General features: G+C 50.3%; 1 protein-coding gene across 6 annotated transcripts in view; it reads left to right on the forward strand.

Annotated features, from left to right (window-relative positions):
- SYNDIG1L (synapse differentiation inducing 1 like) overlaps positions 1 to 14,630 on the forward strand; it is a 23,889-nt gene extending 9,259 nt beyond the window's left edge. For 4 of the 6 annotated variants that reach the window (XM_048307746.1, XM_048307745.1, XM_048307744.1 and 1 more), the window contains exons 2-4: positions 3,481 to 3,939; positions 5,175 to 5,312; positions 6,869 to 9,513. In XM_048307746.1, the coding sequence (XP_048163703.1) occupies positions 3,511 to 3,939; positions 5,175 to 5,312; positions 6,869 to 7,027 (726 nt within the window). In that variant the 5' untranslated portion in view covers positions 3,481 to 3,510 and the 3' untranslated portion in view covers positions 7,028 to 9,513. Of the gene's footprint in view, positions 759 to 3,480; positions 3,940 to 5,174; positions 5,313 to 6,868; positions 9,514 to 10,876; positions 10,936 to 14,325 lie in introns of those variants that run through there. The other 2 variants (XM_048307749.1, XM_048307748.1) reach the window with 2 other exon arrangements.
- Positions 14,631 to 15,166: the final 536 nt, after the last annotated feature.

Here is a 15,166-nt window from a genome sequence, read left to right on the forward strand (position 1 = left end):
ATGCAGACTATCCAGTCTTGCTGGTAAACAGGTCAGAGTGACCACTCTTTGACAATTTTCTCTTTTACTGCTTTCTTGCTTTCATCTTCTGACTTCATTCCTCTTTCCCCAATCTTGGTTATTAACAAGCTTTCTTTATCACCAGGCTTGCTTTACTACCAGGCTTCCTTTTTTAAGTCCCTGTGTGGCTAAATTCACTGTGGGATCCAGATAACTCAAATGGGGTTTGGGGACAACTGCAGGGCTGGTCTGACTCTCTCCTTCCCCGCGCATGTGTGTGCAGGGCTGGTCCTCACCCTCTCTGCCATTCCCTCTCTAATGCCATCTCTAGAGGCCTGATGGCCCTTGTCTCCCCCTGCAAACCCAGACCATTCGGTACATGGTCTCTATGCGATGTGCTGGTCTTGGTGACTGAGGAGTGGGAAGCATCTCTAATCCCTCTGGTACTGGGACATCAGTTAGTGGAGAGGAAGGTTTCAGCCTGGCTGCTTTCCAGCAGGGCTGAGCACACTGCTGTAAGCAGGTTGTGACACTGGCCCTTGTTGTCCCTTCTCCACTGCTGACAAGTGCCAGGACTGGGCACTAAGGCTACAGCTGGTGGCTCCTGTGCTTATTCATCAGAAGCACTGTAAGATCTTCTTCTGTACTTTTCCCCTTGTCCCTGCAGATCTGTTAGTACCACATCTTGCTCCCAGGGAGAGCATCAGCCCCAGCTCCCCTAGAGTGGAAGGCAGCAAGGAAAAGAGACTTTAGTACAGGTAAATCTTTTATAATTCCAGAGGGTACAAGAGTAGCACAGACTAAATCCTTCTAGCTGTGGCCCTGCCCTGTGTCCACGCTTCATGCAGCAGCTCCAAGATCCTGGCTCTGCTCTAAGGGCAGCTCCAGGACAGTTTGAGGGACCAGAGAGGCTCGAGCTCATCCTGCTCCCCTGGGATGAAGCCTCAGCCCTGCCCAGCCCACATTCACAGACTTCTCCACACTTCAGGAGTTTTTTCCTGTGATTTCTTTTTCTACCCACACTGTTACTCTTCCAAGGTATGTTCACCCTAGGATGCTTGCTGCCTGCGAGCCCTGCCTGCCTCTCCCCCACAGCTCAGGTCAGTGAGACATCTCCTACCAGCCCCTGTAGCATCCTTTGGGACTCAACAGAGTCCATGTCCAGCATCAGTCCAGCTGCATAGATGCACTCTTCCCACACTGGTTCCCTGGCACCTCCCAAACTGCCTTTTAGGTTTCCAATTCCTCCCAGCTCCTTCCCTTCTTTCCCCCTCCCACGCTGTGTTTCCCAGCGCTTGCTGCTGTGAATGTACAGCTTTTTCTGTGCAGCTCTGCTCCTTCTCCAGCCTGTTGCTGAGGACCCAAAACGACAAGCACAGCAACTTCCACACAGGCAGCACCTGCTGCCCAGTGGCCAGCAGCCTGCCTGCAGTCCATCTGCTGGTGTTTCTGAACACATTTGGAAATGAATCCCTTCAGCAGTTCCCAGCAAGATCCCATTCCTTCCTACCCTAGCTTGCTGCCAGAATAATTTCTTGAGATGAGGCATGGATGCTGTACCAAAAATGTCAATTTTCTCTCACTAGCACTGGGCTTCTGCTTTGGCTGCTGCTCTCAAATGACACTTGGTGACTAGTCTCTCCTTACTGTTTTGTTAAAAATTAAGTTATATTATTAGAAATCTAATTTGCACGTTAAGGTAAGCAAAGAAGAGGATTGTGGTTTCCTTGCCTAATAACTGGAATGTAGCTTTGAGCTTCTCTGTGTCTGTGCAGGAAAAAAAAAAAACCCTTTTGCTACAAATATGGATCTCCCTTAAATATTTTGAAAATACTTAATGACCATCTGCTGCATGAGCCATTACAGTCTTTATTAGAAAGGTGGGAGACTGCAGAAGGCAGGGAATGATTTTGGGAAGGGAGAAGTGAAGAGCATTCACCAAAATGCACAGTTTTAGCATCACGAGAGGGCTTTTGAACAGTTCCATTTTCCTGAGCAGATTTCCAAAATATGATGACCACTGCCAGAACAAAGCCAACGGACAGGTCCCTTTAAAACCCTGCACAGCTCCCAAACCTGCATGATGTGGCAGGGTTTGGCAAAGGAAACAGGAGTGCTTGGGCTTTACACTCTCTAAAGTCTTCTGTTTCTTTGTTTATATTTCCTTCTTGAGATTTAAAGCCAAGGTGATATGGTGTCTATCAGAAAACCTAGTGCACTTCAGGGATTCTTATAGCAGGAGGAAGTGTGCCCCTGCTACACAGCATCCTGCCGAGGAGTCAGTGACCGAGGTCTCTGAGGAGGACAGGAACATTTGGGGTTGCAAGGCAATAAGGTGGCATGGTCTGGGAGCTGGGAAAATGCTAGAGAGACTGTAAAACCTGGGGCTCAGGTAGTGAAGAGGGCAAAGTAATTGTTTCTCTCTTCTGGGAACGCTGCTATTTCACTGTACTTTTTCTTTGTTCCAAGGTGGGTTGGGAAGCCAAAATAGTAAATGCTCCTCTGAAGGAAAGGGGTGGAAATATTTCATCTCAGAAATTTTAATGGGGAAAAAAATAATAAGAGCAGCGCAAGGTTTCAGTACTCTGAAATGGAGGAAGGGAGAGGGAGTGAATTTCCCTGAGGAAGAAACCCACATTGACCTTTGTATCTGAGGATCCCATTTGGACTCAGCATTTTCTGAAGCTGGTGGCCCAGAGCCAAGGCTGGCTGGCTGCTACTGTACCCAGGGATGGAGCTGGTTTAAACAGCGCTTTGATGTGATGGATCATTTACTTAAAATTTCATCATTTCAAAGTGGACCAAACCCCACAGAGTCTGCCCTTTAATCTCCACATCCTTCTGTTCCTCCTCACAGCTGGCTGAGCATCCAACACTCCCACCCCAGCCTAAACACCACCTCCATGTCCTCACAGCAGCCCCCTGGCTTCCCTTTGTGGCTCACTGCACTTGCCTCAGCCCCAGCTCAGCCTTGGATGAGTCCTAGAGGACTTCCTGTGCACCTGAAAGCCAGTTAGGTGCACGTGTAATGTCCAGAGGGATATAATCCACCGTGCGACCCTCTGCTTTGGGAGGTCAGGGAGGCCCCTCGAGTGATTGTCAGTCTCTTATCTACTTCTGTGCTGTCAGTCTTCGTCACAGCACACATTATGAACCAGCAGAAAAGATGCAGTAGGTCCTTTCCCGTCAGGCTGCATACGGCCAACTTAAAATGCATTATAGATACAGCAAATCCTCATCTTAATCCAGCCGGAATCAGATAACCTTGTTGCAGGGGTGCATCCTTATCTTGCTACCAGCTGGGGAGATAGCATTCAATCTGTGCAGAGGCGGGGAGGGTTCTTGTTTTCTCCAGTATTGCGGAATTTTTCTGTTCCCGCTACCCTCTCAACTTTGGCTCTGCATGGGTGAGAGGCTTTTCTGCTCCCTTACCTTGCCAAAATAACAGCCTACTTCCTCCCATCCCCTCTTCTCCTGCAGGATCTCCCCACCAGAACCACCGCCGGCAGCATGGAAAGCGTGCGTGAGCTTCAAAACCCACTCTTGGCCAAATCCAATGGACACCTTCGCAGCAGCTATTCTTACCACCAGCATCACAGCCAGGATTACCCCAGTCATCGCTGCCAAGGGAAACTGTATTCCTACATATTCCAAAACACTGGCAGTGCCAGGACTCACCAGTTGCTGGATGCCAGTTCCCTGCAGCTGGCTGTTGAAGCTTTGTATGGCCCCAGTTTCATCCTTGTGAAGGATGAGACTGCTCTCAAGGCCAAGGACAGCAAAATGGAAAGCTGTGAGACCACATTTACAGAAAGCAAAGAAGCTCCATCCGAAGCTCCTGAAGGGCATGAGGCACAAGGGTCTTGCCTGGTAGAGAGTGACATCCGCATCCAAACTGTTTCCTATGAAGTGGAGGAAGAGGAGCTCCAGGAGTATGAGGTGAGCTTGGACAGGTGGGATGGCACTAAACTCCTGTGGTCATTCTTTCTGGACATTGCCTCAAATTCTTGATAATTTATTCTCCCTTCTTTACCCAGAACTCCCCCCCAAATCCTACCATCTCCTGCCTCACCAGCCTCCCTGTTCACCCAGTATTTCTTCTTCCTCCTTATCATTTCTGCTCCTTTTTCCTCACTGCTGACCTCAGAAGGAGGTCAGCTTCCCTAAGAGCAGCCTGGCTGCCTGCTGCTGAGAATAAAAGGGAGGTGGGTCTCTGCGGGACCCTTGGGAAATGGGGATGCTTTGACAAGGGCAGCCTGCTGCTGCTGTGGCACTTGAGCTAAAGAGAAACAGCAATTTTTGCATAACAGCAAAATTCACATGCCTGATGGCAGCAGCTGAGAGAAAGCTTTATATATATAAAGACAGGATGAATCCTGCACAGGAAGAATGAAGCTGACAAAGCAGCCTCATTGCTGCACTGTCCCCCACTATGGCTTGAGCAGTGGTGCCAAGGCTGGGAAATACCACCCAGGATCTTGAGAAATGGGAGAGGGTCCCAGAGCTCGCTGGAGCTGATGCCTGATGACCCAGCACAGCTCTGCTACATTTGGTGTTGGTGATGTAGCCTGTTCAGATGGCAGCAGGGATGTCCCCACCTCTGCATCCCTTCCCCACCAAGGCACATCACTTGCAGGGTGTTCTGAGGCTACCCAGCAGTGCCCAAAGGCAAGAGGGCTCAGCACAGCCACTGGCAGTGACTCACTAAGGGGACAGGGCATGCTGCCCCTGCAAGGTAGGATCCACTTCAAATGCTTTCCCTCACTTCCTAAATTAGTTTAGCAGGATATTGATCTGCTAGTCTCTAATGGGGATAAGTCACTTTGTTTAAGTTTGTTCAAGCTGACAAACAGTCAGTTCTGCCAAAGCTGAAGATATTTCAGTTTAAGACTCTCTCTAATGCAGGGAAATCCCAGACCCCCAGCATTTGCTCTGGCAGGGAGCCGAGAATCCATTCCACTCTTGAATTTGCTGAGCTATGTTGTTCCTCATGAAACCATGCTGAAGAGTCTAAAATATTTTTGAAATTTACTCGTTGAATTTGCCAGTGGGAATTGTATGAGAATACGTGACGGGACCAGGAGGGAGTGGGAGCTGGGAGGCGAGGTGCTGAGATGCAGCCTGCAGAGCGGCACGGGGAGGTGGGCATGTGCTGAATCCATCTGGTTTTGCAGAGCGACTCCTCCAGCGACAGCGAAAGTGAGGATCATTTCCTGATGCTTCCCCCCCGGGACCACTTGGGCTTGGCTCTTTTCTCCATGCTGTGCTGCTTCTGGCCCCTGGGGATTGCTGCCTTCTACTTCTCCCAAGGGGTAAGGAATCCCTTTGCTTGCCTGCATGTGCCAAGTGCTAAAGCAAGGGCCCTGAAAGCCACAGCGGCCCTGGAGGTGATCAGCACCTTTCTGAATCTAAGGCTCATCTCTGTGCCACAGCCATAACTCTGAGGGCTGAGACAAAGGGTGCTCCTGGATGTCTCCACAATTGTTGTAGGGTTGCAACCCCTCCAGTTTTGTTGTGGGCTACTGGAGTCAGGCTTTTCCTTTGGGATTTTTGGCTGTTATTTAGGGAACTGGGGCTCCTCTTGGCCCCTTGCCCAGCTTCTCCTCCAACCAGGTTCAGGAAAATGACTTTTTCCCACCTGTCCTCCCATTCTCCAGTAATGTGAAAGTTCTACACCGTGACCCAGACTGAGGCACCTCATGCCACAGGAGCCAGGCTGCTCTGGAGTCTGGATGCAAAGAGGAGCTTGGTGTCCATATCACACTACAGCTCCTCTCTTGCACTTGTTTCTGATGCACATTGGCTAACCTGTGGGAGCCAATGCCAAGCTGGTAGAGGCCGGAGAGGGAATGGCCCTCAGGCTGCAGCAGCTCAGAGGAGCTGCTGCTTTCTTGAGGGCTTAGCCCAGAGCCTGGGCTCACTTACATTTCTGTTGACCCAGAATAATCATGCAGAGCCAGGGGATTTACTCCACATTTGCATGGATGGTGCCGCACCAAGAATAGATGGGGGGAGGCATTAAGAAGTTAAATCAAGAGGATAGGAACAGAAATGGAAAAATATATTACATGAGTGCCTGGCACAGAGCTGGTGAGTTGATTTCACATTTTTCCACATAGTGCACTCTCCACGTGATGATGTACGTGGGGCAATTTATATCTAGCTCCATTTGCTATAACTACCCCCTTTGTTCACTCACTGAGGGAAGGACCATTTCTTTGTTTGGTGTCTGCACAGTGAGTGCATTGATACCCACATGGCAACCTGAACTCAAGTAATAGGTAATAAAAAGACCAGCTTGGAATATGCCCTGAGCACTCAGAGAAGCTGGAAGTTGCCATCCTCTTCTAGAGAGATGGAGTTCTGTCTCCACTGCTGGTTTCATCAGCCCTTCAAGAGCAAATAGGCTTCAGCTGAAAACCTCATGCAGGAATCAGGTGGTAGCATAGATGGACCAACAGAACATGCCATCCAGAGTCAGCTCCCTGAGCCTAGTCAGTACTCATTACATCTCTGTATAGGGTCACTGGTATGTGGTCAGTACCGCACAGCCACCACCCCATGCACTGAGGTCTTACAAGGGTCCAGCCACCCACCCACAGCTCTGGCTGAGTGCCCAGATGGGTGCTTTCAGACAAGTAGCTGAAGCCCATGCTTCCCTTGGAGGCTAAATCCACAGGGAAATGTGTGCAGGTGGCACTGCTGTTCTGAGCCCTCCCAGTCTGACAGACACCTTGCTGTCTGTTCCCAGCCTCCGTGGGATGCAGTGGCCAGAGAAGAAGCACTGACTCAGTAAAGAAACAACTGCATGCTGGTTAAAGGCCAGGTTGGTACAGCTGTGAGCAACAAACATTTCTTCTCCTTCCAGACCAGCAAGGCTGTCTCCAAAGGAGATTTTCATCTGGCCAGTTCAGCTTCCCGCCGAGCTCTCTTCCTTGCTGCGCTCTCCATAACCATTGGCACAGGAGTGTACATCGGGGTGGTGGTAGCACTGATTGCTTATCTCTCGAAAGGGGGCCACGTGTAGCTGCCACCTGCATGTCACAGCCATCCCTGGCCACTGATGCTACTGGGACCGAGCTTTCCTGAGGAGCACAGAGCACCAGTGCCTGCAAGGGCTGCTTGCACAGCAGGGCCCTGGCATGGATGTCCTGTGCAGGTTCTTTCTCCTTGCAGACAAACAGTAGACCCCTGTTCTCCCTGAGGCTGTGAGGTGCAACCACCTAACAACAGGGAATTGAGCACCAGCCTGGATGCTGGGACAAGGAGGAGCACATTTGCCTGGTGGAAGATGTGCAGGAGAGAAACTGCATGCTGCTGCTGGGCTAGTGCGACCACCCCCATCTGGGGCTACATCTTCCCTTCTCAGCCCTGCAGCTGGGAGACCCATTGCCCAGGCTTGGCCCATGAAGGGCACACACAGGGAGAAGAGGGGATATGGTGCCAGGGAATGACTGCTGCTTCTTCTGGGAGGCTGGAGTCCTGGTGGGGTCTCCAGACTCCTGTGATGGGGACAACATTCTCACTTCAGTGCCATGGGGTGGCCTGACCCCTCAGCTGCAGTGAAGTAGGAGGACAGAGCATGGACAAGACCAAGGGGCATGCTCTCTGTATCCCTCTGCAAACAGACCCCTGATCCACAGAAGATCCCAGTTGCTGATCTATCCCAAATCAGAAACAAAGAGAAAGGCAGGCTGGTGGTTGCATGCCATCTCTCCCGTTGTTGATACAAGCTGGTAAAGACAGCAAGGTTTTCTCTGTGTTAATAGTGACTGCCATGATGATCCCAAGTCAGAGCCCTCATAAGGGTCCCAGAGTGCTGGGACTTCAAGATTTGTAATGGAAACCTCTACCTAAGAAGTGTCCTGGGAGGGGTGGTGGCCTGAAGGATTCTGCTCCTTGCACTAGGTCAGGGCCCTGCACACAAAGAGGGATGGAAAGAAAAGGCTGACAAAACCTGCAGAGTCTGGGGTGGGAGTGCTGTTTGTGAGGGGACAAGATCCAGATGAGACGTGGAAGGAGCCTGAGACATGGGGTGACCTCAACACACTCCTTCCCATGCCTTGGAGAGAGGTATCTCCATCCATCCAAAAGCCTCTGGTAACAAGGAAATACCAAACATCCCCCCCATACATCTTACTTTTGCTTATTTGTATACTGTCAGCAGCACACTAAATGCTTCATAGGTGGGTATGAAGGCAATGGTTGCCCCAAAGGGCTGGCATTAAGCCATGCCTCACCCCCCACTCTCCAGCATCCACCTTTGACCATCCTTCCTCTCCCTGGCTCCCCTGTTGCCTCTTTCCCCCCTGCGCAGGAGCCTATGGGCAGGCTCTGGGCATCCCTCACCTCCTTCCCAGAGTTTCTGGGCAGGCTGCAGCCAGCTTTGCAAGGGATGCAGCATGTTCCTCCAGCTGGGTGCCATTCAAATGTACATTTCATCCTAAAGAAGCATGTTAACGTCTGCGATTGCCGTTGTACTTGAGCCATAAAAGAGAGAAGCACATCAGAGACCTGTACAGAAGCTGGTCTGAAAGTTCCCGTTATGTTTTTTAACATGGAAGAGGTAATAAAAAAGCAGGAGTAAAGACTCTTTTTATAAGAACGTGGAGCTGGCTATCAAAGAGGTGAGCTTCACAACAGTGCTGTGCTCACTTAAACGTGGAGGTGTTTATGCTATTCCTGAAGGAAGTTATAATCTAGCTGGTGTCTGTGTATCATGGAGGGAGATGTATTTCAGTGGGCAACTACCACTGAGAGCAGGATGGTGGTGTAGGCTTTTTTTTCCCTATGTAGTTGGACAAGAATTAGGGAGAAAAAGAGACCGGAGCATCTCTGTGTAGTAGGAGTATAAATGTGCTTGAAGAGAGCAAAGAAGAATTCAAACATCAGGAGGAATTAAGCAGACCTTGCTTCTGAGAGCAGACACAGAGGCAGAATTTGCAGGGAAGGTCTGGTATGCCCAAAAGAGACAAGGTGGCCTAGAGAGGAGTAATAAGGGGCATGCTCACCCAGCATCCATATGACGGTTTTCATTCCCCTCTCCTGCATGTGCTCAGCCTTCCTGGATGTCCATCCCTCCAAATAACCAAGCAAGAGCATTATTTCAGGAGAAGGGATGCCAGAGGGTGCATCTGCAGCAGGGGTGACCAGCCCCACCACCCCCCAGCTCAGTGCTGTCCCAGCTAAATCCCTCCTTATCTCTCCCCTTCAAGCACCCCCAGCTGGGGGCCGGGGTGGGGGACCACTGCTGATTCTGGTCTAGGCAAAATTATTTGGGCCGCTAGACCAGAATGTACAATAAGATACAGCATTTGCTTCTGAATTTGTAATTATTCCAGTTGGTTCCCTCCAGGGGCTTCCAAGGGTGGGGGGTCCAGCAGTCCTCAGCCCATTTCCCGTGGGCATTCCATCCCTCTGAACCCCAAACTGCTTCTTTGTCTTTTTTTAATTGGAGATGCATGGGGAAGGACCGGGCTAAAGGGCTGACAGAATTAAAGTGTTTTCCACTAATAGCTTGAATCTCTGATGAACTTGTCAAAGGGGGGGGAGAAGGGGCTGTGCCAGAGCATCCCTAAGGGGGGCATTATGCAAATGGAGAAATTAGTTGGAAACAGCCTGAAGGGAAACGTGGAAATTGAAATCCGAGGAAGAGCATGATCACTGCTGAATAACTTATTACAGACTCACAGCGTCTGCTGTAGCTGCCAAAGCAGAAGGGAAGGAAGCAAAAAGGCAACAAGACACAGCAGTCAGGGAAGGTTCAAGCTCCAGAAATTTGATTGAGCTTAAAAAAAAGTAATGTTAAACTAAACTCTACCAGTGAGTGTGGAAGAGGTGACTCTTCATCCCCTTCCTCTTGTTCTCCCAGAGAAGGGGTCCCTCTCCCAACCAGGACCCTCAGCTCTGCAGCACAGCTCTGTAATGGTCCAGATCCCACAAGGGATACTCAAAAATTTCGGGGGAAGGAGGAATAGACTCAAGTTCTGGCCTGGCAACAGGTCTAGCCCAGAAAGGAGAAGCAGGGATCCTGGCAGGTCACTGCTGTGGGCAGAAGGCGCAGAGATTATCTGTGTCTGCAAAGGGCAGAAGGCGCAGAGATTATCTGTGTCTGTGTAGAGGGGTGGTGACAAAGTGAGATCTCTGGTGGCTAATGAGGGAGGCTTTGGGGTTCTCTGAGATGGGGGTGGAGGAGGATTGGTAAAACAGTGATGACCTATAAGGCTGTACACCACAACTTGCTGTCCATCTCTGCATCCCAGAGCTTTCTAAAATAATTGCAAGTGGTACTGAAAAGTTCCACGACATGGCAGAACAACTCCCTCTTCTCCATTCATGAGTAATTTGTTAGGACATCTGTTTGTAACCAAGTTCTCCACCAGATGGCTGCAGGTACCTGTCCCTGTGAACACAGGTGCTGTCTGGCACCCTCAGCACAGGCACGGTCCTTCAGCCTCCTGGCCTCAGCAACCCTGTACCATCACTCTCCTGCCCACTGCTCCCCAAATGCCCATGCCCTGGCTCAGCTGCCCCACCAGTACTGCCAGCCTTCATCCTAACCCAGTGACACTGAGAGACAGACACAGAAAGTCACAAGAAAGCCCACTCCCTGCCCCCTTCCCCAAATCTGTGCACAAACACCCCTCTCTTGTTTCACACATTCTGTGGCTTTTGGGTTGCAAGAAAGTGCATGATCAGGTGTCCCAGATACCCTCCTTGCTGTTAGGACGAGAACTTGGGGACCAAGCCAGCCCCACTCCCTGGACTAGTTGAATATCCCCTCCATCCCTCCTCTGCTTTGGAGATGCTCCTTGCTCAGCCAGGAGCTCAGAGCAGCACTGTCTGAGGTGTATTGGGATTTTGTTTCTTTTCACAGCAGTGGAAAACACGTTGTCTTCCAGCTTCAGCTCCTTTTGTAACCTCCACAGCATCAAGGTGAGCACTTCCTGCAGGCCTTTCTCTTCAGAAGCAGCTAAGGACAGGGTGGATGGAGGCTGCGCCAAGGGTGGGGGTGGCCTTTGAATCCTACCTCCTTCTGGGATGCAGCCAGGAAGAAAGCTGCTGAGGAAAAAAGCACCAGCACCTCAGCACAGATCTGAGCAATCAATACATCTGAGCTGTCACCTGCTCTGCTCCCACTGCTCGCCCCTCGGCAAGTGCTGTGGTGTGCCAAAACAGGCTCACTGGCTACAAATAGGAGCTGGGAAATGGTGATGGGGGATGCTGGGATGGGGCCACGCTGGATCTCACTCCTCTTCCCACAGGGATGAGGTGAGAGGATGGAGAAGGGGAAAGAAACTGGTGTGGTTTGTGGGGGACTCAAGACCGCTGTGGGACACTGTCCCTAGCCAATAGCATCCACTAGGACACTGGTCCTCCCACACACCCCCAGCCAACCTGCCCCTCCTTGGGGTCAGTCCCAAGGTGGGTGATGTGGAAACTACCAGAGCAGGATGTGGGGTGTCCCTCCTGCTGCACTCCCAGCACTCTCACTCCCAGGGAAGACAAAGCCCCTTGCAGAGGCAAAGCCACGACTTGTTGTTCTCACCAGCACCCATCAGTGGGGTGGGATTGCAACCACGCTGGTAGAGTAGAAATGCCTTTATTTCACCCCCATCTCTCCTCTGGAGGATGATGAGAAAAGAGACACGGGGAAATAAAAGCAGAGCAAGTCTTTTGGCTCACTTAATTGCATAGTCAGTGTTTTCCCTTCACAGTAATCCAGTAAGGAAATAGCTAATTATCTGAGACAGGGCAAATTTTTATTTCTGTCCAAAAAAACCTTTAAAAATCATGTAGCAGTGCATCTCTTCACCTAGTTTATCTTTTCCTCTTTGCTCCCCAAAAGCAGCCTGCAGTGGAGAGAGCATAGGGAGGCACAGCCTGTGGCAATGCCATCTCTCCTGGGGCTGACAGGAGAAGCCAATTAAGAGCCATCACTCAGGCAGACATCAGCTGCTGGGAAATCAGGAGCTTCATTACCTCTCCTCTCACTATACACACAGGCACCAGCTCATTCTTCCACAGACTCCGGTAGCCACACGTGCCAGAACACATTCCTGGGGTCAAGCTGTCCCCACAGGGCAAGGGGACATGTGGTGTCAAAAGCATACAGTGCACTAGGTACAGACACCTTGCTGGGGACAAGGCATATGCTGTCTCCATGGTCACTGGTGAGCCACAGGGCTTGGCTGTGATGCCACTGGAGGGCTTGGTTAGTGAGCGTGACTGGAGGTGCTGGCACCACCCTCCACTGCTCACCTATCCTTTGTGGTGCCAAGGGACTGTACCCCAATACAGCCCCCTCTCCACTGCTCCACTCCTTGTCCTGGTGGTGTCCAGGCACAGGGACATTTGGGAACCACATCTGCAGGTGTGTTGCTCCTCTGAGCTGACCCTGGTTTTGCTCTAGGTGTCTGGGCTGAATCTCAGAAACAAGGAAGATGGACCAGAAATGCCCTTTAGGAGGTGTATCTTAAAGATGCAATTTAGGTATTCTCACTAATAGTACTTCAGAAGCTTTGGAGACTCAAGACTAACAAGTGTCAGAAGCACCCAACTTAGGAGTTCCTAGGCCAGACAGGGCCTGTGTCTCCCCACCCAAAATCAGCAGGAACTCCCCTCAGGCCAAGCTCCCCTGAGCAGAGAAGCTAATGCCACCCCTCCAGCCATGCCAGAGAGCAGGATGGGATGGGGGCAGCAGTGGAAGGGCCTCTCTTCTCCTCCCACCCTGCCCCATTCCTGCCCATTTCTGCTCAGGAGCTTTTCTGGCTGCACAGCTGTGCTCAACTTGCTCCCATCCTCTGAAGGTTTCCCAGCAGAAATGCCCCCACTCTGCAATTGCTCCTTCTTTACTTTTGGAGACTCAATGCTTAACCAGTTTTTAATCCTTTCAGTATTTGCTGATTTCATTTTTAAACAAATCTTGTTGCTTAATCAAAATGTCAGGCAGGATCAATCCCAGTGTCTCACAGAAGTCAGAGTGCAGACAGAGTTTGCCTTCTGGCATGGAGAGCTGAGGGACAGCCCAATGGGCAAGGGGTCCCTCCTGCCACCCAGGCAGGCTCCCTGCCCAGACTCACGCAGTTACAGAAGTGCCACGAAGATATAACTTTATTCTCAAGCACCTGTGTTTGTCAGGAGGTGTCCATCCTGCCACAGCTCTCCTACCTTTCTCAGCACTACAGTTACTGAAGTGATGGAAAAGGGATTAGGAGATCAGTAAAGGAAGATGCCAGGGGAGGAAAAATGAAATGCAAGTAAGTGCAATATCTGCTGAAATGCCATGCTCAAAGTAGTATATCAAAGTCCAGGCATAGGCACCAAACTCTTGACAGTATTAGGCTGGAAAAAGGGAAGTTTTGAAAAAGGGAAGTTTTCCTTCCTGAAGTACTTTCGTACCTGAGCACTTTCTCCAAAACACCAGTATTTTCCAGGTGTTGACTGTGCTAAAATAGCATTACACATCAGCTTACTTGTTTTCTAGAAGAGGAAAGGCTGGGAACACTGCCTCTGGAGCTTGGCCAAACTGCTGACCAAGAACTGCACCAAGAGTTATCAGATGGGGGCTGGTCCAAGAAAGCTAAGACAGGTATTAATGAGCTGTTGACATTTTAGAAGATCAGTTGGGCTGGAGGGCAAGATCCTTAAGGATCTCTATGAAGATTGATCTTCCATATTTTCACTAGCAAGGTGGCATAGGAAAGAGGGGTACCTTAGTGTCATTTGCTAATGAGACAAATTAGGAGGGTTATGAAATACAGAAGAAGAGTCGAGAAACTGGGCTACCTTGAAGGCAAGGAATGGTGGAGATGGGATGAAATACAGGGAAATATGATGAGGGGTTGTCAGCAGGAATTGCTGCAGCAGGCAGGGAGGTCCTCAGCTGGCAGCAACCAGGGAAAGACCTGAGCCATTGCTCCAACATGAAGAAGGCAGATCTGATGTTCGGTTAATTGGTTCAGCAAAAAAATATTCATGAAGCATAATGGCAGGGCACTGATAGGCCACAGCTGGACTCCAGAAGACATTTTCAGCCACAGCACATGAGATGAATTTTAATGGAAAGGAGGCAGAGCAGGTGGTAGAAGAACAGGGGACAGGACCTGGCAGTGGCTGGCATAACCTGCTGGGACAGAGGCAGATGGTTCCCCACAAATACCCCTGGGGCACAGGAGTAAAATGATTCTGTTTGAACAACTGAATCAGGTTGGCAGCACTAGTTGCTTGTAGTCTGGACCTATGAGGGAATTATGCAGGGGACTGATGAAACAATCCCTTTCTTTCCTCTTTTGCTTCTCATCTTTTTTTCCCCTCTCCACACAGATATTCTTGATAATGAATTGCTGCTATGCTTGTCAGCTTGTGAGCAGTTTTGAATGGTGGCTCTGGCTTTTCTATCTTCCTGCTGCTGCTACTTCTTCACTCTGATGATCCCAGCAAAGCACAGGAGCTATCATGTGAAATGCAACCCTTCTGCCACCTTGATGTGTTTTTAAGACCAGCACTATTGCTCTTTGCACCAACCAGCTGCTTGTGCAAAATCTGGAGGCAAAGCTATGCTTGAGATAACATGTATCAGCTAAGTGCCCCAAAGCTTTGCTTGGGCATAATAAACGATTCCCACAGCACCTGGGCAGGCTCTGCTGTACTACACTGCCCACCTTCCACAGATGCAAATGGATGCCTTAGTGGCAGGGCAGAGCCAAGCCCTAAATTACAGGTAAGAGAAAGGTCCCCAAGTACTTTGCAGGCCCCCAGCCTCTGCTTTTCAGTCACCTTTTAATTTTCATCTTTTCTGGGGTCAGTATTTATAAGCACCTGTCTGTGAGGTAGTTTAGGTGACACCTGAGCTAAACCTCACTGCCTGGGTACAAAGGGAGAGATGCACCATTCAGTGCCTGGCAGCATGACGTGGAGCAGCAGAGGCTGCCTCAAACTCATCTCCCATGACCAGCTCAGTGTGAGAGCAGCATGACATGTACAAATCAAGTGCTACAATCCTCCCCCCCCTCTGCTCAGCCACAAATGACATCAATAACTAACAAGCAGCCACCATTTAGGTGGTGCCAACTGGCAGTGACCTGACATGGCCCACTGCCATCAAGGCATAGGGAGGGGAATGAGTATTATTTTCCCACCATGCCCCACCTAGGCATCCAGCTAA

The sequence above is a fragment of the Corvus hawaiiensis genome, chromosome 6 (assembly GCF_020740725.1).
Source record: "Corvus hawaiiensis isolate bCorHaw1 chromosome 6, bCorHaw1.pri.cur, whole genome shotgun sequence".
Taxonomy (NCBI): Eukaryota; Metazoa; Chordata; class Aves; order Passeriformes; family Corvidae; genus Corvus; species Corvus hawaiiensis.